This window comes from Aethalodelphis obliquidens, unplaced genomic scaffold, assembly GCF_003676395.1.
Source record: "Aethalodelphis obliquidens isolate GAN/ISIS:26980383/991018 unplaced genomic scaffold, ASM367639v1 scaffold2, whole genome shotgun sequence".
NCBI lineage: Eukaryota > Metazoa > Chordata > Mammalia > Artiodactyla > Delphinidae > Aethalodelphis > Aethalodelphis obliquidens.
The window spans coordinates 2,707,861-2,718,452 of NW_020837946.1; the positions used below are offsets into that span (position 1 = coordinate 2,707,861).

At 47.7% G+C, this 10,592-nt stretch overlaps 1 protein-coding gene across 7 annotated transcripts in view; it reads left to right on the forward strand.

Annotated features, from left to right (window-relative positions):
• Positions 1-10,579, forward strand: part of ILKAP (ILK associated serine/threonine phosphatase) — a 29,331-nt gene extending 18,752 nt beyond the window's left edge. For 6 of the 7 annotated variants that reach the window (XM_027116959.1, XM_027116965.1, XM_027116990.1 and 3 more), the window contains 3 exons: positions 6,766-6,885; positions 9,965-10,046; positions 10,305-10,579. In XM_027116959.1, coding sequence (XP_026972760.1) covers positions 6,766-6,885; positions 9,965-10,046; positions 10,305-10,445 — 343 coding nt within the window. In that variant the 3' untranslated portion in view covers positions 10,446-10,579. Of the gene's footprint in view, positions 1-6,765; positions 6,908-9,964; positions 10,047-10,304 lie in introns of those variants that run through there. The other variant, XM_027117003.1, reaches the window with a different exon arrangement.
• Positions 10,580-10,592: the final 13 nt, after the last annotated feature.

Genomic DNA, 10,592 nt, shown 5'->3' on the forward strand with positions numbered 1-10,592 from the left:
CAACAGGAGACCTGTCTCAAATTGAAGTTCACCGTTTGCAGCATTGTCTCTGGTCCTGGTAACTCTCATAAAAGCTGTCATTTGTCACAACCCGGTAAGCTACAGTTTTCGGCAAATTCTCCAGAGAGAAAATCTAAAGTGGTTAAGACAGTAAATGTAAGACAGTAGTGTGTGCTGATCACCTCTGGTCTTCCTGGAGAACAACTTATCTAGCCCAGAGGGCCGCTCTTACCTGGCTGCGTCCGTGGCAATTCCAGTTCATCTCTCTTTACACCTTTGAAGGGTGTGTGCCGGCTCTAGTTTATCATCTGCCATCTCTCAGGTAGTTAAAGGAGGGCTTAAGTCTTTTCTGCACTTTAGGAGAATTATACTTTAAGGACATTGCACTATGAATTTGATCAGAGGTGTTTTCTGGTTCATCTTACAGTTTGACCCCATGAGGATTTTGTCTCCTGTTGGAGATAAGGGAGAAGTAATATATCAGTGTAAGAGTGCAGTTATTTGTCCTTGGATGTGTAGTTTCTCTTGTTGTTTATTTGGGGCAGTTTTTATTATTGCTTCAGGCTGTTTCTAGCCAGGGGTGCAGGGAGGTCTCTGGAGAGCAGTTAGAATTCTTAGGGTTGGTTAAAAAAACTCCTGGGTTAGTCAAAGGTGATTTGGGTCTTGGTTGTGGCTGCTACATGAGCGTCGACGGAACTGCAGGCTGGGTTCAGACCTTGGCCAGTGCTCTGTGCCTGACTTCTCCCCCATGACTGCTGTGGAAGTTAATGCCCGAGAATGTGACCCCAGTGTTAGTGTCAGCATCACCTTTTCTGCCCTTTATTATAACTTTAAAATGCTGCTTTTGCCTGAACTCCTTGAAAAGATTTTGACATTGGCAGTCCTATGGCTGAAAGTAAGATTAGCTGCATTGCATTTACTTCCTGTTTCCCAGTCCCTACTTGCTAAGAACAGTGTGGGCTTAGGGTGAGCCCCTCAATTTAGAGAAACGGGGTGGGAGGCTCAGAGACAGCAGGGGCTTTCTGTTCCTGAGCAGCAGGGCCAGGCTGTGGCCCATCTCCTGCCTGAGGCCAGGGGTGGCATGCTTTTTCTTTTCCACCACCCCCTCCTCCTTTTATTATTAAAATTTTCAAACATGCAGAAAACATTTTAAAAGAGTAAACATTTCAATACCTACCACCTAGATTCAGTAGTTAACATTTTGCCATTTTGCTTTGTCTGTTTATGTGTGTGTTTGGCTGAACTATTTAAAAGTTAGTTGCAGACATAACACCTAAGAAAATAATAATTCCTTAGGTTGTGTTAGGTTATCTAATATCCCGTCTGTACTCGTATTTCCCCAGTTGTCCCCACAGTGTCTCTGTTTGAAACCAGGGTCTGGTCAGTGTTCGCATCTACCTTGGACTCACATCTTTCCATGTAGAATCATCTCCACTTGTACTAGGCTTGGATCATCACTAGTCAGCACTTGTATAGGGTCACCAGTGCTGTTTTTTCATAGTATTGTTTAAGTCGCTTGTGTGTATTTCTTGTGAACTAGAAGTTAGGTCTAAAGGCTTCTTTAAATTCAGATAAGACATTTTCAGCAAAAATATTTGACGGGGGATGCTATGTACTTTTGATAGTCCCTCACTTCAGTAGCCATGTAAGGTCACTGGTGTGATACTGATTCCATGCTGGCTACCATGGCTACCATGTGGTGACAACAGATGGCTCCAGAGTGAAAGGACGTGTTTCCGTGTTATCAGCCCATGATCCGGGGAGATACACTTGAGCACCTTGTGAACATTGTGGCCCACCAGCCTTTCAGCTGACGGTTTTAGCATCCCTTAGTGAGCCTTGCATGAATCATTTATTTCACAGGGATGGCAAAGATGATCATCTACTTCTGTGCTTCCTTCTACGTGTATTGACAGGCATCCTTATAAAGAAAGGCTTTCCTTCATCAATAGGGGAAGTACCATAGTTTCTCCCTGAAAGCAGGGTAAATGTTGAATTCTTTAATCACCATTTGCAGAGTGAGAGCCACCCACAGTTGTGGAAACTAGTGTTTTCTTTCCCTTCTCTGCTTCTCTCCATCCCCTTTTCCTTGCTCCATGAGTCACTGCAGGTGGCTTTATGTATTGGAGGCGCTGATTCTAGCTGTAGAGGCAGGGTGCTCTTGCTGCTCACATGACCTCCTCTGTGGCCAGTGGGCGGGAGCTTCGGCTTGCTTCAGACACTTCTGCCTTTGTCTTAAAGCTGAGCTCCATATGCTGGGGATGCTTGTTTCAACTGCAGCGTCATCAATTCTGCGTCTGTTCTAGGACAGAGCCAGGAAACACACACACACACTCTCTCTCTCTTTCTCTCTCTCCCTCTCCCTCTCTCTCTCTCTCTCTCTCTCTCTCTCTCTCTTTAAGCTGTGAGCTTAGATTGCTATTTCTCATTCATATTGGACACTTATAGGGCTTTCTCTTAAATTCTTTGATTCAGTACTTGTAGTGTCTTCTTTTATGCTGAAAATCTTGGTTCCTGACAACATTAGTGTATTTATTTGCCAAAATAGCTTGGAAATCATAGTATCAACAGTATCACTATTAATGAATTTGAGTTCCTGTGGTTCTCTTATCCTTAGTCTGTGCTTCACTGAGGATGTACGGAGTACTGTGTGTAAACGTGGGATAACTATTTTCACTGCGGTTTTGTTACACTCTGGTTATTATGATCATCAGTTTCATTTTGCTTTCAACTTCAGGGCTTTTCCTGCTGGTGGGAATGTAAAATGGTGCATCTGCTGTGGAAACTAGTTTGGCAGTTCCTCACAAATTAAAAATAGATCTATCACACAACATTGTAAATCAAGTGTACTTCAATGAAAAATAAATTTAAAAATAAAAAATAAATAGATCTACCATATGATCTAGCAATTCCACTCCTGGGTATATACCTGCCAAAATTCAAAGCAGTGGATTAGAAGAGATAGGCGTGCACCCATGTTCATAGCAGCATTTTTCACAAGAACCAAAAGGTGGAAGCAACCCAAGTGTCCATCCATAGATGAAGTCGTGAACAAAATACGGTTTCTCCATACAATGGAAATACTATTCAGCCTTAACAAGGAAGGAAATCCTGTCGCATGGATGAACCTTGAGGACATTTTGCTAAGTGTTAGAATAAGCTAGTCACAGAAGAGTGACTGCTGTATGGTTTCACTTATATGAGGTCCCTGAGTGGTCAGAATCATCACCGGGACAGAAAGTAGGGTGGGAGTTGTCGGGGGAGGGGGAGGGGGAGTTGGTGTTTAATGGCCGCAGAGTTCAGTTTGGGAAGATGGGAAGGTTTTTGGAGATGGATTGTGGTGATGGTTGCACAACAACGTGAATGTACTTAATGCCACTCAACTGTACGTGTAAAAGTAGTTAAGGGCTTCCCTGGTGGCGCAGTGGTTGAGAGTCCGCCTACCAATATAGGGGACACGGGTTCGTGCCCCAGTCCGGGGAGATCCCACATGCCGCGGAGCAGCCGGGCCCGTGAGCCATGGCCGCTGAGCCTACGTGTCCGGAGCCTGTGCTCCGCAATGGGAGAGGCCACAACAGTGAGAGGCCCACGTACCGCAAAAAAAAAAAAAAAGGTCTTAAGGGACTTCCCTGGTGGCGCAGTGGTTGATAATCTGCCTGCCAAAGCAGGGGACACGGGTTCGAGACCTGGTCTGGGAAGATCCCACATGCCACGGAGCAACTCGGCCCGTGAGCCATAACTACTGAGCCTGTGCGTCTGGAGCCTGTGCTCCACAACAAGAGAGGCTGCAATAGTGAGAGGCCCACGCTCACCGCAACTAGAGAAAGCCCTCGCACAGAAACGAAGACCCAACACAGCCAAAAATAAATAAATAAATTTATTTTTAAAAAAAAAAGTAGTTAAGATGGTAAATTTTATGTTACATGTATTTTTACCACAATTTTAAAAATGAAACCCCCCCCACATTTACGTGGTTAATTATCTAAGTTAAATAAAAGGCACAGTTAGACATGCTTTTGTCTCTGTTCCCTTCACCCTTATTTCCTGATTCTTTTCAGTGTTTCTTTTTACAAAAATAAGCAAATCCACGTATGTATTTTTATTTTCCTACTTGCTTACACTGAAGGTAGTATACTGTATGCAGCAGTGCGTTACACGCCTTCAGGTGACTTCCTCGGAGAAGGTGAAAACAGTTTTGTGTTTATTTTACAAGGAAGGCAACTGAACAGCTGAAGGGAAGCTTGCACATGTAGCATTTAGTGTCAGATTTGCAGTACTTGTGCTGGTACAGGTCTCTGATGGCAAAAAGAAACACTTCTGGAATCATACCTGCAGTCTTCTCTGTAGCACGCATCATATTAATACAGCGGATCTTGGCATCTGCAATCCTGGGATGGTCAGAAGAGGATGGAGCGTCCACCTCCCAGCCTCAGCTTTCCGAGCCTGGCAAGACCACCGAGTCCCTGCATTTGCTCACCTGCCAGAGTTGCTGAAGTCCAAGCAGGGTCTGGCTTGTCCTCACAGCCAGATTGGCTGTCCCAGTGCCTCCCGCTCCGATTGCGAAGGGAGAACTGGAACAGAAAATGGCAGCAAAAAGAGCTACGATCAGGGGACTCTGTTGAACGACTTTCCCACCAATAGAACAGCAGTTCTCTGACAGCTGGGCAGATGGGAAGGAGATGAGGGACAAAGCAATGTGGAGCAAAAGTCGCTTGAGGGTGGGAGGCCAGGCCTGTGGACGATTGGTACCGAGGGAAGGCACGTGGGTCGTGAGTGTGGACCTCAAAGCCCACTCCCTCCTCAGCATGGTGGTCTTGGGGGAGAACTTGGAGGGTAGCGGGAGGAGAGTGGGTTTTCAGCCGTTTGTTGAGGGAGAACCCGCTGCAGAGCACGCAGCTTCCTATTGTGCGTTTAGGAAGCTGGCCGCGTATCGTATCGGGTGCATGTGGAGGAGCTCTGCTGAGGGGGATTGGAGCGCGCCGGGAAGTGCGAGCCCACACATCCACGTGGCTGGTTCCGGACAGGCCTCATCGGGTGTGGTCCTGTTCCAGTTGTCACTGACCATGAAGGCAGGTGGTGTGGCTTCGTGCTCTTGTGATGCACAGCCTTAGAGTTGGCACTGGCCTCTGGAGCTGACTGGCGTTTGCACACACACGTCTTAGATAGCCCGTGACACTGAGTGCAGGCAGAGTGACAGCCAGCTTGCGGTGTCCGTTTCTGAAGCGTAAGTGGCTTTTCCTGGGTCTGCGATTCTGTCCGTTGTTGCTTTCTCCTGTCACTCCAGTAGGTGAGTGAGTGTAAGATTTCCACTCTGTGTAGAACTTTGCTCAGTAAACAGGAATGGAAATGGCAGCTCCTGTGTTGTGGCACACACATTTTTCTTCATTAGACTCAAGAATTGTTCCACGTTTTGTGTACTGAGTTGTGCTGGTAGTAACTGGGGCTTTGGGACCTGCCATTGCACACAATCTCACTGAAACAAGCTGGGTTTATGATTTGGGGGTGGGGTTGGGTGCGCACCAGGCACCCAGTTCCTCGATCCTGAAGAAGCGCTTTGTTGGCTTCTCACGGTGCTCGTGCTTTGAGCTGCTTCCTCAAAGGCGCTCTTGAGGCTGAGGGATCCTGCCCCCCCGCCCCGCTTCACTCTTCAGCTCGGCCCCTGTGCACTTCGGCCCCTCTTGCTGCGCGTTTTACTGTTTGCACTTGAGAAGACTGCTCAGCTCTTCACAGACACCAGCAGAAGTCTTCGTTGCTGGTGATTCAGCTGTGACCACTGGGAGGGTGAGGGCGACTTTGTGGGCACAGTGAAGGGCCAGGGGCCAGGCTGAGCTCTGACTCTATGAGACAGCAGCCCAGACCCAGGCGAGCAGCTTCTGGCCATGTGTGTCCATCACACAGCATCTCCAGAGCTTGTTCTGTCGTTTGGGAGCCCCGTGGTGACAGTACACCTCCACGCACGCACAGCTGCTGTTTGCTGAGTGCTCTGACGCACCTTGTCGAGCGTGGGTTCTGGTTTTACACATGAGGGTCTAGATGCTTGGGAGGTTGCAGCTGCCCGAGGTCACACAGCAAGTACACCGCCCGGATTGTCCTTGGGAGTGTCAGGCTAGGGACTGTTTCTCCTGCTGACAGAACTGTCTTACAATGTGGAGTCTTTTCATAGGTCACCTTCCCATCTCCCTATCCCTCATCTAAAAATAGAATGGGTGGAAGTATAATGCTGTGCAGAACACTGCCATTTGTATTTAAGTCATATTAAATCTTATTCATACCCAGTGTAAAGAAAACTCGCTTCCAAATCTGGGAATAGTCATTTTCAGGTATTTTCCGAATCTGATTAGAGTGAAATGCAAAATATCCCTCTGTTCCAGCTATTCTTAACTCTGGTGACATGGTTGAATCACGTGAGAAGCTTTACGATAAAAACAAAGCCAGGTCCCCATCCAATCAAGTTTGACCATGGACTGTGGGCAAATCAATGGATTAGGCCCAGGGCTGCCGTATGCCAGCTAGAGGGGGCGCTGTCCCCATCAGTGTGCTGTTGGGCTGAGGAGCCAGGGGCAGCAGGAGTGTGAACGACCTAGAACAAAGAAGACTCAGCACAGAAATGCTCAGACGCTGCTATGTATTAGAGGCTAAGAGATGCGGATTCCACAGGTTACATCTTTTACTCTATCCCATTTTTCTGCTTTTAAGATCGGATTCTGAGTACTGTGACCCGTGACTGTCAGATGGAATCTGAATTTGCTTTTCCCCTCATTTTAGGGACGGGCGTGTCCTGGGTGTGCTGGAGGTGTCCCGCTCCATTGGGGATGGGCAGTACAAGCGCTGTGGGGTCACTTCTGTGCCAGATATCAGACGCTGCCAGCTGACCCCCAACGACAGGTAAAACCTCCCAGAGGCACAGGTGTGCACGCACATGGTTTTGTTTCTCTTCTGATTTCTTCCAGTTTGTGTAGTGAACCTGGGGTGGGCAGCCATGTCTCGGGCACTGTGCTAGGCCCTAGAGGTGCAGGGATAAATAAAATACCGTTTCTGCTCTCGTGGGGTCCACAGTCTGCCGGGGGGAGCACCTGTGAATGGGCGGTTCCAGTCTAGTGTGTCTTAAGAGTGTGGGGTGCTCTGGGAGACTTTGGCTGTGGGGGGAGAGAGGCATCCTTGCTGGAGAAAAGAGAAGGGCTTTTTGGCAGAGCGGACACAGGGACAGGATGAAGATGTGGCCAGGCAGATGCCATAATAGGGAGTCAGGAAAGTGATGGCAGGGTACCTGGGGACAGATTGTAAAGGCCCTGGATTCTTTGCTGAGGAGCTTGAATTTTAGCTCATAATTGGTGGAGAATCCTGGGAGGTTTTTAAGCAGAGTCAAGTTAGGTTGAGAAAGAGACCCCTTGTTTAATTGTCCAGCCCCTAATTCTGAGCTGCTTGAAGGTGAGGCACCATACCTAGTGCCAGAAGCCCTCAGCAAGTCAGTGTTAGAGGCTGGAGTAGGACGGAGCCCAGCGGCCAGTGAGGAACTGATGCACTGGCCCTCGCTGCGGGTGGGGATGGGGGAGGTGAACTAAGGCAGCAGTGGAAGGAGACCGGGGAGGCCAGTGCTGCGAGGGAGGAGGCTTACCCCGGCCCCCTGCCTGCTGAGTGAGCGTCTCGGGACACGGTTCCACCAGCTCCTCTGGTTTTCTAGATGATGCCTCAGGGGAGTCTCGTCTGTCCCCACATTAGACCAGGCCCCCTGTTGTATGTACTGCTCGAGCTCCCTCTGCTTTGGATCATGGCCAGTTGCTTAGGGTCTGTCACGTCAGTGGAAGGGGCCGGCACCTGCTTGGACCTGTGCCCTGGTAGATACGTGTTGAATGAATGCCCAGTCAAAAGAGGAAAACCAGGACCTGGGTATTAAAATGAGGAGAAAAGGGTGTTAGATCTGTGGGGAAACTGTCCTAGGAGAACCAGAACTGTCTCGTCTCATCCATCATTGTTCAGAAAGACTTTCCTTGGGAAGTCTAGAGGGGGCTTTGAAAGGGAGGTAGTCCTGTTCTCAGATGGTGAAAGTGGAAGGTGGTTCTCCCTTCACGTGGGGAGTGAGTGCTTGAGAACATTCCTTAAGTCCACAAACTGTCAGTTTTATTAGGTTGGCCAAAAAGTGCCTTTGGTTTTTTTAAGTAAAAATAAAAGACACATTTTTCATTTTCACCAAGAACTATTGAAGAACGTATTCACCCTTTTGTTCCACTACCTTCTGCCATTTTTCAGCCAACTTCACAATCCCATCTTCCCTAAACTTTTTATCTTTTTGAGCAAAGAACTGTTCCAGGGGCCTTTTACAGTCCTCCAGGGAATCGACATTGTTTTCCATTGAGAGAATTTTGTAAAGACTGAAATAAATGGAAATCCGAAGGTGCAATGTCTGGTGAATATGGTGGATGAATCAAACTTCCCAGCCAAGCTGTAACAGTTTGTGCCTGGTCATCAAAGAAACATGCAGTTTTGCGTTATCCTGCTGGAAGATTATGCGTTTTCTCTTGACTAATTCTGGACACTTTTCGTCGAGTGCTGCTTTTAGTTGGTGGAATTGGGAGCAGTACTTGTTGGAATTAATCGTTTGGTTTTCCAGAAGGAGCTCATAATAGAGGACTCCCTTCCAATCCCACCATATACACAACATCACCTTCTTTGGATGAAGACCGGCCTTTGGTGTGGTTGGTGGTGGTTTATTTCGCTTGCCCCACGATCTCTTCCGTTCCACGTTATTGTATGGTATCCACTTTTCATCGCCCATCACAATTTGTTTTAAAAACAACGTTTTCGTTACATTTAAGCAGAGAATCGCATGCGGAAATACGGTCAAGAAGGTCTTTTTCGCTTAACTTACGTGGAACCCAAACATCAAAGCGATGAACATAACCAAGCTGGTGCAGGTGACTTTCAGCGCTTGATCTGGTATTTCGAGTGTGTTGGCTGTCTCCCGCCTGGTATAACGGTGACTGTTCTCAACGAATGTCTCGATTTGATCACTGTCTACTTCAACTGGTCTACCCGACCACGGAGCGGCGTCCAGTGAGAAATCTCCAGCACAAAACTTCACAGACCACTCTTGACACATTCGATCAGTCACAGCACCTTCTCCATACACTGCACAAATCTTTTTTTGCATTTCAGTTGCGTTTTTACCTTTCTTGAAATAATCATAATATGCCGAAAATGTTGCTTTTTTCCTCCCATCTTCAATATTAAAACGGCTACACAAAAATTCACCAATTTTGATGTCTTTTTTTTTTTTTTTTTTTTTTTGCGGTACGCGGGCCTCTCACTGTTGTGGCCTCTCCCGTTGCGGAGCACAGGCTCCGGACGCGCAGGCTTAGCGGCCATGGCTCACGGGCCTAGCCGCTCTGCGGCATGTGGGATCTTCCTGGACCGGGGCATGAACCCGTATCCCTGCATCGGCAGGCGGACTCTCAACCACTGCGCCACCAGGGAAGCCCAATAAGTCTTTTTTTTAAATGTACGCTGATATGACAGCTGTCACATACAATCTAACAAAATTGTTTCGAATGAAGTTAAAGACAACTGAGTGCTACTAGAGCCATCTTACAGAAAAAAACTGAACGAACCTTTTGGCCCACGCATTATGTTTGGGAAATGGCTCGAGGCGTGTGGTGATAGAAATTTAGCATGTATTTATCATAACACCTGATGGATTTTATTCGGTGATTTTCCTAGAGTTTGTCTAAGAAGTGGGTTTAGGTTAATCCATAATTTTTGGTGAACAGAGAGTAGTCCCAGTTTTGATGTATAACATTTCACCTACAAATATTTTTAAGTAGTTTTAACCTTTGTCTCATAGAAGTTAAATTGGTTTTAAAAAATGTTTAGCCTTTGAGTAGTTGGACAAATATTTTTACCTCCACTGCCAGGCCATTTAATAAAGTTTGCTGCTAAAACCCATTTATATTTTTTCTCTGTGTTGTAGGTTTATTTTGCTGGCCTGTGATGGCCTCTTCAAGGTCTTTAACCCAGAAGAAGCCGTGAACTTCATCTTGTCCTGCCTTGAGGTAAGAAGTCTCACAAGGGAGAGGGTGCCAGTCATCCCAGCTGCACTTGGGCTTTAGAGGAGGAGTCCTGAAGCCCCCTTCCTCCCCCATGTTCCCTGTAGTTGGGAGTGGGAACTCCAGCCCGGGGACTCACCGGTCAGTTTGTCCTGCCCGCCCTGATGGGGACTGGGGAGCAGTTCTTCCTTGTGGCAGTGGTGTCTCAGGAGAGTGATGGGGTGCGGGGTCCCCACTCACCAGTGCCCCTTTCCTGCCCGGTAGGATGAGAAGATCCAGAGCCGAGAAGGGAAGCCCGCCGTGGACGCCCGCTACGAAGCCGCCTGCAACAGGCTGGCCAACAAGGCGGTGCAGCGGGGCTCGGCGGACAACGTCACCGTGATGGTGGTGCGGATAGGGCACTGAGGTGCTGCGGGCCGGGGCGCGGCGTGGTGTTGACTTCCAATGTTCATTTTGTGTGTTGTGCACATTATGTGTTTCGTGTACTCCTGTGGGATTCCCATGGTTGTAAATAAAGGTTTTGTTTTTTTTTTTCTAGACTTTGGAGTTATC